Below are 14,325 nucleotides of genomic sequence, written 5' to 3'. Positions count from 1 at the left end.
CCCGCGGGCGGGAGAAAGAGAGACAGACAGACAGACAGACGGACCGACCGGGCCGCGGCCCGTCCCGCCGAGCCCCTACAGCGGGGTGGTCTAGCGGCCGGGGGCCCCGGGCGAGCGGCCCCGTTCCCGTGAGGGCTCCCCCCGCCGCCACCACCACCACCACCGCCCCGCGTCCGCCTCCGCCCTGAGGGGCGGCCCCGGGGCGCTGCGGGAGGCGAGCGGGCCATGGCGGCGGGCGGGACGCTGCTCCTCAACCTCAGCTCGGCGCCGCGGAGCTCCAGCCGGGTAGGTGTGACGGGGGGGGGGGGAAGGCTGGGGGCTCGGCCCGAGCCGGTCCTCGGGGCCGTCGCTCTGCTGGGACCCGGGGTGCTGCTGAGGGCCGAAGGCCGCGGGTCTCGCCCTGACTGGAGCTGGGGTGGGGGGAGGCAGCGGCTGGGGTCTGGCCCGGGGGAACCGTGGTCGGCGGGGGAGGGGGGAGGCAGCGTCCGAAAAGTTCTTCAATCGGACCTTTGGCTGGGGGTTGATGCCTGCAGAGGGACCCGGTGGCTCGGCGGGGAGACGGGCCCGGCCCCGTTGGGTGGTGGTTGTGGAGGAGGAAGACTCGGGGGGGGGCTGGGAAACGGCAGGTACGAGCTTCTCTAATCCGTCTAAGTGGGCTGCTGTGGGACTGCTCTGCGCTTTCCTGGCGGTGTCGGCGGCTTTTGGCTCGCTGGGGGCTGAAGGTGCGGCTAATGCTCTTACAGGCCTCTGCCTCGTTTAGAGATGCTCTGCATTGCTGCCAGGGAGGGGAAGTCTTCTATTTGCGAGCAAACTTCTAATTGTGGGAATGCTCTGAGCTGCAGGAATAGGTGCTTTACTCTCATGAGTTTGAGGAGAGGAGAACAAGAATGGGTTAAGCAGATGTTTTCTATTTTGAAGTTATTGTTAGAGCGATTCTGGGTTGTTTCAATTATTAGTTCTAATTTTTAAATTGTTCTTAGAATGTTATGCAAAAGTGTGTGAGCGTTAAGTGTTTGCTAGGGTTTATCCTGACTTTATTAGGTACTTTGAGGTATGGCACCACCACCATCATCTTTCTGGTAGTGAATGTTGGTGGAAGGAGGCTGGTTTTTGGTTCGTTGCCAAAGATGTGAAGAAAGAGGTGAAAAAAGTAATGGAACTTGAAAACAATGTGGTTCATAGGAGGACAAAGAAAATCAGAGTGTGCAACTAACAGCGGGGGAGAGCAGAAAAGTGGAGCAAGACTGTGCTGGCATTTCACACATTTCAGGAGTTCTGCAATTGTGTCGGGAAAAATAAGTTCATTAAAAAAGGGCTGGGGGACATTGAAGAGCTTTGGGGACCAAAGGAAGTTAAATTTAATTTTCTTCTTCACTGTTCCTGGAGGGATCTGGGGAGAGCAAAAGTTTTGCTTAAGATGATTGAAAGATCAGTAAAATAAACTGATTGCTGCCGAAGAAGAAATAAAGAGCTCAGAAACGCTGAAAGTTGGCAGAAGCGTAAGTTGGAGTGAAGTACAGGCCATCCTTCCTGCCCACAGAAAGAAGGAAGCCTACAGGGATGGCTTTAATGTAATTGGGAGATTTGCAGAGCTTTTGAGAGATTTTTAAAGTGTGTTCTGCTCAGTTACTGGAGAAGCTAGATGAAATCCTTTAGAGATGAGGACTATATATGATTTTAGATTTCTCTTTGCATTTCAGTAGTGTTCAGAGGTCTCAGGCATGGTGGTGAATCTGTTAGAGTAGGAACTGTCTAGCTGCAAAAATCAAACTTAGTTTCTTTAGTCATTCAGTAGGGGATTCCAAAAATAAGGATCTATCTGTGGGCTGATGTCTGTGTTCAACATAATGTCATGTTGCTAATTCTCAGTTATTAATGAATTCTTGCTATCTGTTTTGTTTGTTAACATTAAAGCAGTCTAGTGCTGTGAAAAGAAAGCTCCAGTCTCCAAATGGAAACCCACCTTTGAAACGTAAACGTAAGCCATCAATAAACACCTTCAAGAAATGTGCTACAGAAGCTGACATCAGGGAGAAGGGAAGTTCATCACAAAAATCTCTTCCTAAGAAGCAGTTGACTGACAACCGAAATGAAAGCCAGAAGAGCAAACCTTTCATTAAGACGTCCAGCCTGTTTAAAAACAACCCTGATATCCCAGAAATTCACAGGTATTTTAGACAAATGGGAGGGGAAAAAAAAAACCTTTTCAATGCCTTGAAATTCAGTGTCCTAAATTTTTGGCCTTGCTTGGGCAAAGCAGTTGCTCAGTACGTGTCGTTTCATTGCTGTTTACACAGAATACTACTGTATAATTTTTAACCACACCATGTGCTTTTTTTTGTTTTGGTTTGTTTCCCCTAACTCAGGAAAGCAGTGCAGCAGGTGCAAGAGAATGTATTCACTACAGATTCTTTTAGCCAGTTGGACCTCCATCCACATCTGGTGAGTGGCAGGAAGGCTGTATGCCTTGAAACATGCTTTTTTTGAGTGGGGAGCAGGTTAGAGAGCTGAGATGCACCTTTATTCATGGTGACTTGGACAGGCTTGCCAGTACTTTGCCTGATTTTGTTGTAGGCTTTTAGCTCAGCGTGCTGGCCAGCGTCCTGACCTGTCCCCAAATGCACTGTCCCAGCACCCTTCACTGGTTGCAGTTGTAATACCAAAAAAACACAGAAAACTATTTGGGAATGCAGTATTTTAACAAGTCTGCTATTTCACAATGTACCAGCAGTGGTGTAATTCTGATTAGCTAAGAAGTATTTTGAGGACATGGGAACTCTTGCAACCAGTTGCCCTGGACCAGTAATAGAGAGAATAAGCATCAGTCTTCTGTTTTTTTGCTCTGTCTTGTACTACAAAAAGTAACAAAAGGAACAGTTTGACAATGAAACCTGTTTACTGCTCTTTATTATCTCTCTAGATCTCCACAATAAACACTGTCCTAAAGATAAGTAGCATGACCAGGTAAGCAAATTTATATAGAAATTTTGCACTTCGCTACCCCTTAAAGCCAATCATCTATGATTGTTTCATTATATGTTACTGCTTTGTGAAGACCACAGTACCTGTTAAGCTGTCCCATTTGCCATGGGGTTTGTTGCTTTAAAAATCTGGGATGAGAAATAACTTGTAAGTTACACAGTAAGTCAGTTGTCACAGCTGAAGATGGAACCTTGGAGTCCTGCCTTCTAATTTGGTACTTGAATCACAAGACCATCATTTTTCAGTTTATTGCATCTGATGCCTATCCAGTGGCTTTCCTTAGAAATTACCTCTAGCGATGTAGCTACGCTGCAGAGATGGATGCACGGAATTTGGGGTAAACAGTTTTGAAACAGTCACTGTATGTTAAAACCTTGGCATTCTATCCTGCGTTGCATTCGTATTTCCTAATCTGTTTTGTTTGCTACGCAGTGTTCAGAAGCAAACAATTCCTGTGCTCCTGCAAGGCAAAGATGCTCTAGTGAGATCTCAGACTGGTTCAGGTCAGTATTTAATTGTCAGTCTCCTTCCCTGGGGCATATTAAACTGGATCCCAACAACAGAACCAAACCCCCACGTTCCCAGTACAGCTCGTAAAAGTGACAGGCTGGGAAGCTTGGCGTGGGACTGCTGTGACACAGACAGATGCCGTGCAAACTTCTGTAACAGCGCAGTGGTGGGACTGAATGTTGATATGCAGCTGCCAGCCATTGCACATGGGCCTATTCCAAGGTTTATGCTGGGGATGCAGATCCAGGAGGCCAGCAGAGCTGAGCAGCACACGCTCTTACGTTACAAACTTATGTGCTTGCTCTACAGCAAACTATGTCTGGATGTCTCATTTTCTTGGGCGGGTGGGAATATTTATTTAGATAGATCTTAGTGGGATACTACCACCTCTCTTTTTTTTAATTTAACCCTTTGGTGAATTGCTTGTCAATCTTTTGTTTTGGAAACTTTCTACTTAATTAAAACTTTTCCAGACTCTGACCCTAGTTTAAGAATGGTAGGATGAATGGTACTTTAATTTGCTGTAATTGCTACTTTTTTTTTTTTTTTTTTTTGATGGAAGGTCTTCCAATTTTCTCCCTTTTAAAAAGGTAAAACTCTTGCCTATGGGATTCCACTTGTACAGTCTTTGCAAGGAATGGAATCCAAAATACAGGTAGGTGCAACAGAATTAAATATATTTGCTTTCGGTATTAAGATTAATAAACATAAAATCCAGCTCTTATTTTGCAGTCATCACTGTCTCTTCTTGACAGAAAGGTCAAGCAGTCTCTCTTCCCCTTTATTTGTGCATGTGGCTTATGTGATCCTCCTGTACTGTTGAGATACAGAGGATGCAAGAACTATGTTACACATTCCCTATTAGTTCATGCAGTAGGCTAAATTGTAAATAAGCTAAATTGTCAAGTTTGGAGAAGGTAGAGTGCAGAAGAGGTGATGATCTCGAAGCCGGGAGAACTGAAAACAAAGGTTGCTGTCATGTCTTTAGGAGTAATAAGTTTCTAATCTTTGACATAGAGTGAGATTTGATAATTGCTCCCAATTTGGATCATCTGGTTGACCAGAAAATGCTGCTGCAGATCTGCCATCTCTTGTGCCTTGTATGGGAAGAGATCATCCTGACTTTCCTTATGGGCTGAACTGTTTCCAACCATCCTGGATTGTTGGGTTGTTTCCAACCCATCTGCAGCTGCTACCTACAGATTGTTGCTGTACATCAAACATGAGAGTGTTTCTGCAACTCAGAAATACAAGAGTGAAACAATATGCGTATGGAATAAAGTGTTGGGTATGACTGTGAGCAGGGTTTCCAAGCAGGAAAGAGGAGGCAATGCAGTATTGATATTTGAAAGATTGTTGGTTTTTTTAAAAGCTGGGAGGGGGCAATACCCCAGGCGGCTGTTGTGTACAAACTTGTACTAAAACCCTTCAGAATTCACTTTGTTGGCTAATAGCCGTTAGACATGGAAGTGCTCTGTTTATCAGTGCTACATTCTTCTTAGTGGACCTCTTGTCTTCTCTGTTTGCAGCGCAGTGATGGGCCTTATGCACTCATACTAGTCCCAACAAGAGAGGTAGGTGGCCTTTTTTCTTTCTGATTCTGTCTGAATCTGAGTGTTTGAACGCTGGTTTTTAGTATGTAGACGGGGGTCCACCAGGGACTGTCTTAGGAAATGTTGTCTGTCCTTTTGCTGAAATCTTGCCCTCGCAGAAAGAGCGTTTGCTCTCTAGATGTGTGTTGTCATTTTTGTTCAGTGCCATACTGAAGTAAGGAAGAAGGAATCTCTAACTTTTCCTCATGCAGTTGGAAATAATTGTGAAGGCTGGAGAAACTGTAGCTCCGTGCATGGGAGGGAGAAATGGGAGGGAGAAGCTTGCCTAGCTCACACAGGGGAAGTAAGTAAAACCAATGAAATCAGCTTTGCAAATGTGTAGGTTTATACAAACGTTTCATTTTTAAAACCCTTTTTTTTAAATCCGTAAGTGAATGCTGAAGATGAGGCTTCCAAGAGTTGGTTTCTCCACTGAACTCTCTTCTAGTTGATTTATATTATTTGCAATTGCAAAGGCAATTTCAGAGGAGGGTATCAACCTTTTTTTTTTTTTTTTTTTTTTTGTATGTCAAATGATAATAACTTCCATGTGGAGAATTGATTGCAGGTATCTAGTTTGGGGCACAATATTTTATGCAACCTGCAGTGCAATATCTCAGCTCGGTTCCATGAAAGGAGAAAGCTCTGAAGCTATTTAAATTTTTACAGCAGCAAACTTACTGCCTCTCTAGGATGCTGTATGAATACTAAGCATGTAGGAAACTGTGCGTAAGCTTGTTTAAAGGTCTGCCGTTGAGAGTACTTATGAAGATAATTTGTAATTACAGTTGGTATTTTACTTTGTATTGAAAGCAATGGCCTTCTTGAGAGCCTGGCAAGTGATAGTATGTAGTGTGTGTAGTCACAGCATTTAAAACAGTTCTACTCCCATAACTAAGCCCTGCTTACATACTCATTCCATGAATGAGTCAGGGTGGCACCATTGCCTTTCTTGGTCTTCTTCATTGCCACAGCAGAAATGGCTGTCAGATGGTACATGAAACCCAACAGCTATATGCTTCCTACTGACCAGACATTTAGGTTTGCAAGCTTTGTGTATACCATCTCCCTTCTACTGACTGGGAGATGGAGAGGTAGAAAGATCCAGTGGTATGATCACTCCATGGGTCAGGTGAGGGAATAATGTGGGCTGCCCTGACTGCCAGAAGATAACTAACCTCTGGGCTGCATTTCCTTTTCGTGGTGGTTTTCTTCCAGAAATTGTGCCATTTTCCTTTTTACTCTGCCAGTGGAGCAAAATCTTCTGTGGCTTCAGCTTGTTTTCTCCCTGGGGCATTCACAGAAGCCAGCAGAAGTCTCTATTGTCCTGAGAGCTGGCTTGTGGAGCTGAACCAATACAGAGGTTTTTGAACAGGTCCAAATATAATAAAAGAAAGATTATGCAAGAGAATAAAATAATAAGCGGCTTCTAAAAGAAAAATTAAGGATGTATTTAGAATTCTGATGATACACATAACTAGACTAGCTTACAGATTTTTGAGTCATAGGGGCTTGTTGTCCATCTTTGTAGTCCAGGGACTTTTTCAGAGCTCACTTTCTTTTGTTGATTTCCATAGCTTGCACTCCAAAGTTTTAATACAATGCAGAAACTACTTAAGGTAAGGATTCGATGTTCTGTGTTCTTCTTATTCCTTGAGCTTCTTGCTGTAAGATGCTAAGCAATTTCAGTTCCGGTGAATTCAACTGGATGCTTAAGGAGATCCAGCATCTGGCAAGATATATGGTCCTTAAAGATAAATCTGTTTAAGACTTAAGTGCCTGATTTCCCTGTGGCATGTTTTAAACTATTACGTGAACAATTAAGTGATTAATTATGGCACCTTAGTTGCACATGTTTTCATAAACAAGTGTAGTTGATTTTCATAACGTTTTGTTTTTAGAAGTACCTGCCATTGTTTCTGTCTGAGTTATGAATGGAAACTCTCACAATGACAAGTACCGTTTTAGTGAAACTAATACTAGCCAGATGGGGAGTAGAACTTGGTGGACTGCTTTGCCAATTGAATGCCTGGAGAAATTAGAAGGCTTTTAAAATCATCAAATGATAGTGCTTTCCTTTTAATTGAGGCCGAGTATCTTACCATGGGGCTAGAAGGTATCTAAATCGTTCATCTGATCCATATTCCCACTCCCTCTTCTGTTTTTTTCCTTGAAATAATAAGGCACTTTCCAAGTCTTTTTTAGTGCTGGAATTACCAAGTCAGATTTTGTTGTGTCATGCTGAGGTTTAAAGTACTTCAGTCTTCTTCCATAGTAATGAGAAATTACTATGAGTGGACTTTTGATGTCCTTCAAAGGATGAAGTCTAGACTGACCCCCTTCAATTTTGTTACATATAATGTGTAGTAACCATCAAGTCCAGTGTAAACTGTCATAGTGACCCAAAGCATAAGATTTAGATCATGGTCTGACTGGACCTTGGAAGGACTGGATGACTGGAAAGTGTAATATGGTTATGTAATTACTGAGAGAGGAGAAGGTTGATTGAGCTGTTCTGACACAATCACTAATGCCAACTGCTAAGGTTATATTGCCTGGATCTTGTTTAGACATCTTCCTTATTTTAAACCTTAAAAAGAAGCTCTTTTTCTAGAAACTATTTTTTTGGAGCATTTCTGGCAAGCAGTGACCCGTGCAAACTTAAGCCTATTTACCAGTCACACGTTTGTGCAGTCCTTACAAGCTGTGCTCTGCTTCTGTCCTGCATTTCCTCTTGAGTGAGGCAATGGCAGTACTATGCTTTGATTATCTCCCCTGTAAATATTGGACAGTATTGGATTCAATGAAGGATTGGACCTCATTAAAGTAAGTGGCAAAAACTCCTGCCAATATCAATGAGACTGACATTTAATGTTCACAGACATGGTGACTGTGTGCATGTAGGTCTGTGTATGTATTTATAAACTTTACAGGTCCTGTGTATTTTCTTAAATTTTCCTTGGCCACAGGAAGATACTGCTTAAAGGCAAGATGAAGAAATAGCATTGTAGCTTGTCTTTGAACATATAGGCTACATGGCGAGAAGGAAAAGAAATATTATTATGTGATTGGAAGTGGTGCAAAAATGATTGCATTTCTATCTTCTTAGATGATGTGGGAAGCAAGTTACCTGGCTAGAACTAAAGGTGCCATTGATATGTAGCTGTGGGTGACAGAGTGCATGTAGACTGTATCTGTTAGATCAAATCAGATGCACAGTGCTGTCAGCCCCAGTACTTTCTTTTTTTGCCCAGAAATATCATTTTTGGATTAGGCTCTGTCTCTTTATTAAGAATCTATATTGGTCTTGGTTTTGCTTTCTGTAGCCATTTGCCTGGATTGTGCCTGGAGTGCTAATGGGGGGAGAAAAGAGAAAATCTGAAAAAGCCAGGTAGGAAGCCAACTTCTTAAGTTGTATTTTGGGTTCTTCTGCTCTACAGCGTTTTTATCTGTTACTCTTCTTTAGAGTGCTTTTCTTACTGTGAGAGAGGATTGTGAGTTTGGATCAAGCTGTGATCCCCCTGGATCTTACACAGATACAGTGACTGGGTCAGCAGGAAGTATTCACTTCCCCCAGTTGGATCTATTTCTAAAATGTTGATGAGCCTTCTGAGAAGATGATCTCTTGTGTCAGTATTTTTTTTTCTCTTCTGACAAACACCTGTATTTGCTTACCACCAAGTGCTGTCTACAGTGTTTGTTATGGGGGAAATTGCTTTCTGGAGAAGAGATTTCCTGGTGTTAAAAATCTCTTTCTTTTCCCTTTTCAAGAATTGAATTGTAAGCTGGTAATCCAAAATGGAATTTTCATTTCTCTCTATATAAGTATACACAAAAAGAAGTTTACTCTTGACAGTAAAGAAAGTACTCAATTAGAAAAGAAAACCTAGCTTGGGTGTTTTAGATTATTTTTTTTAATATTATTAATAGTTCTTTCCACCCTGTCCTTATCACCAAGTATGCCTCGGAGTATCAATGATGATCAAGGATAAAATTTAGCTGTGCGAGAAATTTCAGTTTTAATCACTGTCCCTGCTGATTTTACTATGGCCATGATTTTTCCTCTGTAGGTTCCAGTTCCTCACTCTGGGTTCCTATTCCAGAGTTACTGCTAACCTGTATGTTTTATTTTCTTTTTTTTTCCTCTTTCTTTTTTCTTGTTTCTTTTTCTTTTTTTTTTTTTTTGTTTTAATCTAAACAGATTACGTAAAGGGATAAATATCCTCATTTCAACTCCTGGTCGCCTGGTTGATCACATCAAGTCCACAGAATGTATTCATTTCCGTCGCACTCAGTGGCTGATTATTGATGAAGCAGACAGGTAAACTTTCAAGTGTTTAGATATGTGTTGTGGTTTAACCCCAGCCAGCAACTAGGCACCACACAACCACTCACACACTTCCCCCCACACCCAGTGGGATGTGTGAGAGAATCAGGGGAAAAAAAAAAAACGTAAAAACTCATGGGTTGAGATAAGAACAGTTTAATAAAACAGAAAGGAAGAAACTAATAATGATAATAATAACAATAATAAAATGACAGTAAGAATAAAAGGATTGGAATATACAAAACAAGTGATGCACAATGCAATTGCTCACCACTCGCCAACTGATGCCCAGTTAGTTCCTGAGCAGTGACGCCCCACACCAAATCCCCCCAGTTTATATACTGGGCATGACATCACATGGTATGAAATACCCCTTTGGCCAGTTTGGGTCAGCTGTCCTGGCTGTGTCCCCTCCCAACTTCTTGTGCCCCTCCAGCCTTCTTGCTGGCTGGGCATGAGAAGCTGAAAAATCCTCGGCTTAGTCTAAACGCTACTTATCAACAGCTGAAAATGTCAGTGTGTTATCAACATTCTTCTCATACTGAATCCAAAACATAACACTATACCAGCTACTAGAAAGAAAATTTAACTCTATCCCAGCCAAAACCAGGACAATATGGAAAATAATTATGATACCCTCTGCATCATAATTCACTAAATAACTTTAAAAAATAAGAGAGAGAGAGCGTGCACATGATCTTAAACCATTCATGCTCAGTGGCCTCAGCCAAGCACCAGATATCTGGGGTTAGGCAGAAATGTCCCCTTTGGACATATTATTGTACAATTATTCATTGCAGAAATTCTGTCAGTCTTCTGATGTGTCTGACCCTGGCAAAAGTTGAAGCTGGAACATGAAGCTAGATGGGCCAAAGATCTGATCAGCTTTAGCACTTCCTCTATTCCTAATTGGCTCATGTAGCATTAAGACTTTCTCCTCATTCCTTCCTACAGCATCTTTCATCACTTCTGCTGTTTTTGTAGGATCCTGGACCTGGGCTTTGAGAAGGATGTAGCTGTGATACTCAATGCTTTAAATGCCGAGAGAGAGACACGTCAGAATGTCCTGCTCTCAGCCACCCTCACAGAAGGTAGGTTATAGACAGATGGTGTCTCTTTTAGCTGAATAACACACAGGCAACTGCAAAAATAATGAGTTGAGTCTGATTATGTTACAGCCCAGTCTGAAGCCCTTTGCAGAAGTGGAATAATGCCTATTGATTTCTTTGGGCTTATGACACTTGTCCTTCATTACTGGAATTTCTGTCAGTGTATATACTTACATGGTCTTTACATACATCTCTCAAATTCCAGAGCAAAGTCACTGTGAAGCTGGGAAGCACTGGTTTGTTTGTTTCCTTTACAAATATAGAATTAAGGCAAAAAGCTCATGACAGGACAGGACAGCTGTTGTGTGATTTGCTCAGTATCGTACAAGAAGTCAGTTGCTGAGGCAAGAATTGAGCCAGGTCTTATGACTCCTGCACTCTTGATAGAGTGAAGATCTGCTGGTTTTTTTTCCACACATACACTTAAAAAACAGGACTGCCAAATGCTGTCTATCTGGTCAAGACATTTATGTAATGTAAAATAGCACAGCTGGCTGAAGTAGTGTCTTGTGATGCTTTTAGTTGAGCCCACAGCAACTAAGCCTGGCTAAGCCCTGAAAAGTCTGAAGTTTGTGGTTGTGTTCTGTCAGTGTCTGAGGCATGGCTCATTAGTTCCTTGCCCTTCATTGCTTTTTACTACAATTGCATTAGCTCGTTTTTTATGTGACTGTATCATCGCACCCCCCAGCAGCACCCCAGACTGGACTGCATGTATTTTTCATTTTCTGTGATTTAGGAGTAACACGACTGGCCGATATCAGTTTGAATGATCCCATCAGCATTTCCATAGTAGATGAAATCCAGAAGGCACTCAAACCAGCATCACAAACGGGTAGACAAGCCAGTAGTTCATCAAACCACATGGACCAGGAAAACTTTGCTGTTCCAGAGAAGCTCAAGCAGTATGTCATGATGGTCCCCAGCAAACTGAGGCTTGTCACGTTAGCAGCTTTTATCCTTGAGAAATGCAAGGTGAGATTCTGTTTGTGTTTATATTATTAAGTAGCCCCTTGCCCTTTCCAACTCCTTTATCTGTTACTCTATCAAGGATAGCATGGCTTAGGTCTAGGGCTTTGAAGTGCATCTGGTGTACAGGGAGCCACAAGAGAGCTGAGGTGCTATTGCGTCTCTCATGCTGGCATTGGGATACCTGTGCAGCCAGCACTCATACTTCTTTTGTGGTCTCAGCATTTGGTGTCAAACTCCATAATCCTTTCCCGGATAATCGTATCTCCAGATGTGGAAGCCACATAGATCTTATAATGATCAGGGAATTGGGAGAGGTCTGTGGAAATGGGCATGTGCAATTTTCTTGTTTTTCTTGCAGTTTGAAAAACACCACAAGATGATCATCTTTTTCTCCAGCTGTGAACAAGTGGAATTCCACTATGAGCTCCTTCTAAATGTCCTTTCAGGAGGGCTAGAATCGGAACAACCTGAACATTCATCTGTCTCCTCTGCGCACTTACAGTTTCTACGACTGCATGGCAACATGGAACAGGAAGTAAGCATTCTTAAAGTGTCAGGGTACACAGTTTTATTCCTTATTCCCTATGATTTATTATGTGGTTATTTTGGGGAGGAGGGCAGAAGAGAGGACAGAGAGTCATTTCACCTCTAGGGGCCTCACTCTTCCATCTGCTAATGAGAATAAGAATGTTGTCCCACTTCTGGAAAGTACCTTGGTAGCTATATCTGAAAAACACAGCTGAAGAGGCAAGAGGTGTTATTTCAGCAGGCTGAGACAGCCTTTCTGTATTCCCAGTGGGTGCACTTAAACCGTTTATGTATCCATGGTTCTCTCTCAAGTGGTCAAGACAGGCTTTTAATGCCAAAGGAAGACCTCATCCAAGCCCCAAAACATTACTACCCAGTAAGTTGCCCCCCATTAGATAAGGATGGAGCAATTTGGCTTTGGTTTTGAAGAACCATGTCTTGACAGACTGCTCTTTTCCGTGGGATGGATTAATAACAATGTAATGGTGATTACCCCCAAATAGGTGTAGGTTTTAGCTGGATAGGCCTGGGTGATGAGATTGGAGCTTGCTACACAGGGCTGAGAGGCCAGGAGAAGAGTGTCAAATGAACTGTCACTGCAGCATTTCTCTCAGTAGCTGAGGGACCTCCCTTGAAAGTTCAGCCCCTGATCCTGCCCTTGGTCTGTGATGGAGAGGGTTACCGCTCTACTCTGAGCTGCACAGCAGAGATGGTAAATGAATAGAGCTCTTCTGATGAAGCAAGAGGTGAAGAGCCATTGTTTTTCTCACTCATTCCCATCCTGTGGAGACCAGAAACATGTGCTTTGCTGTCCCTGCAGTCTGGCCTTTCCTCAACCTGCCTGCCTGAGTGAGTGAGCAGGCCTGGTCTGGCCCAACTCTACCCTGACCAGCTGTTAAGCCAACAGAACACCACTAAGTAGCTGGCACCAGGGGAAGGGTTTTGCCTTTTTAGTACCCAGTGTGTAATTAGTGCTTGATGTCTTCAAATTAAGAGCATTAATGGAGCTAAATTGTGGATCCCATATGGTACTGCTGAGCACGGCTGCTGTCATTGTCAACAAGATACAGCGTGCTCTCTTCTTTAATTTTTGTCAGCAGAGGGTTCAGTGTGTCGGCAAGGCCCAAGTTTCCCTTCTTTCCCAGAACAGTACCTCTAGCTGTGAGTCAAGTATGTAAGGTTTCTTCTATATCATCAACATAACAGGACATTCACTTAACTCCTAGCTAGAACTCTGAGGAGGAAGGCTTGAAACATGGAAACAAGGATATTTTGGAAGGAGGAAGCAAAAGGGACAGGAAGGAAGCAGGTATGGTGTTTCTGAGGCCAGAGACAGCCTGAGCTCTGAAAAGAAGAGTGAATGGAATCAGAACAAGGGAGTGTGAGTGTGTGGTTGTTTCCCACAGCTAAGGAGAGGAAATGTAGGTGGATAGGTGGTACTGGCAAGCGGAGACCAAATGCTACTGAGGCCTTTGGTTACTAGTGCTCAGAGATTGTCTTGTGTGATAGCAAATATTGTGATTTAATGTGGGTTGGAGAATCAGTTTCTGTTGCTTTTATCAAGAAAAAAATCACACCCCAGGGTAGTTAGTTAAACTCACTGGAGTGTGCTTAGGAAGGTTTTGGGACTGACAAAGCAGGAGGCTTTTGAAGGTAAGGGAGGAGTTGTACTGGCAGGTTCCTGCAATTCTGGGGTTCAATGGCTCAAAAACTGCTGGTGGGGTAATTTGGGATCTGGGGGCTGTGGACAGCCCTGCCCGGGAGCCTGAGCTCCTGTTAAAAGTGGGGGCTGCAGGAATCCTGCTGGTGCAGACCAGTGATGAGGACAAGGCTGGGGAGCACCTGCCTCTGACACTCATGGGAAGGAACGACCTGCATCCCAGTGTCTGCAGTCCCGTTGGTGGCCCTCACCAGTACGAGGCCTTTTCTTGTGGGAAGGCCGTGGGAGGGTGCCCTGGGAGCTCTGTGGCAGCTGCCTGCAGGGCCCAGGAGTCCTGCCTCCTTGCCCCCTTGGGCAGGGGTTTCTGGCCAAGATCTCATCTCTATTGCCCTGTTACTTTGAAGACTTACCCCACAACAGTTCACATGAGCAACTGTGCAGCTGAGCATCCCTGATACTTAATAATTACACAGTCAGTCCAGTGACTGTCTGCATGCCCCGTTGGGCACAATGAGGCTGATCTCTTGTGACTATATCGCTGTGTCAACAAAATCGGCTTATCCTGCTCATCATGCGACTGGACAGACAGCAGTTAAGATGCCCAGCTTTTTCTTGCATTCACAAAAGCCTGTGTTGCCCATAAAGTAT

At 43.4% G+C, this 14,325-nt stretch overlaps 1 protein-coding gene across 4 annotated transcripts in view; it reads left to right on the top strand.

Annotated features, from left to right (window-relative positions):
* Positions 1-153: 153 nt before the first annotated feature.
* Positions 154-14,325, top strand: part of DDX31 (DEAD-box helicase 31) — a 51,015-nt gene continuing 36,843 nt past the window's right edge. For 2 of the 4 annotated variants that reach the window (XM_075055528.1, XM_075055525.1), the window contains exons 1-13: positions 154-285; positions 1,915-2,168; positions 2,367-2,442; positions 2,921-2,964; positions 3,415-3,485; positions 4,083-4,147; positions 5,022-5,066; positions 6,662-6,703; positions 8,411-8,475; positions 9,286-9,405; positions 10,396-10,502; positions 11,257-11,492; positions 11,848-12,024. In XM_075055528.1, coding sequence (XP_074911629.1) covers positions 226-285; positions 1,915-2,168; positions 2,367-2,442; positions 2,921-2,964; positions 3,415-3,485; positions 4,083-4,147; positions 5,022-5,066; positions 6,662-6,703; positions 8,411-8,475; positions 9,286-9,405; positions 10,396-10,502; positions 11,257-11,492; positions 11,848-12,024 — 1,362 coding nt within the window. In that variant the 5' untranslated portion in view covers positions 154-225. The remainder of the gene's footprint in view (positions 286-1,914; positions 2,169-2,366; positions 2,443-2,920; positions 2,965-3,414; positions 3,486-4,082; positions 4,148-5,021; positions 5,067-6,661; positions 6,704-8,410; positions 8,476-9,285; positions 9,406-10,395; positions 10,503-11,256; positions 11,493-11,847; positions 12,025-14,325) is intronic. The other 2 variants (XM_075055526.1, XM_075055527.1) reach the window with 2 other exon arrangements.

The sequence above is a fragment of the Buteo buteo genome, chromosome 23 (assembly GCF_964188355.1).
Source record: "Buteo buteo chromosome 23, bButBut1.hap1.1, whole genome shotgun sequence".
NCBI lineage: Eukaryota > Metazoa > Chordata > Aves > Accipitriformes > Accipitridae > Buteo > Buteo buteo.
The sequence above is the reverse complement of the archived record's forward strand: the minus strand, read 5'-3'. Positions and strand labels throughout refer to the sequence as shown.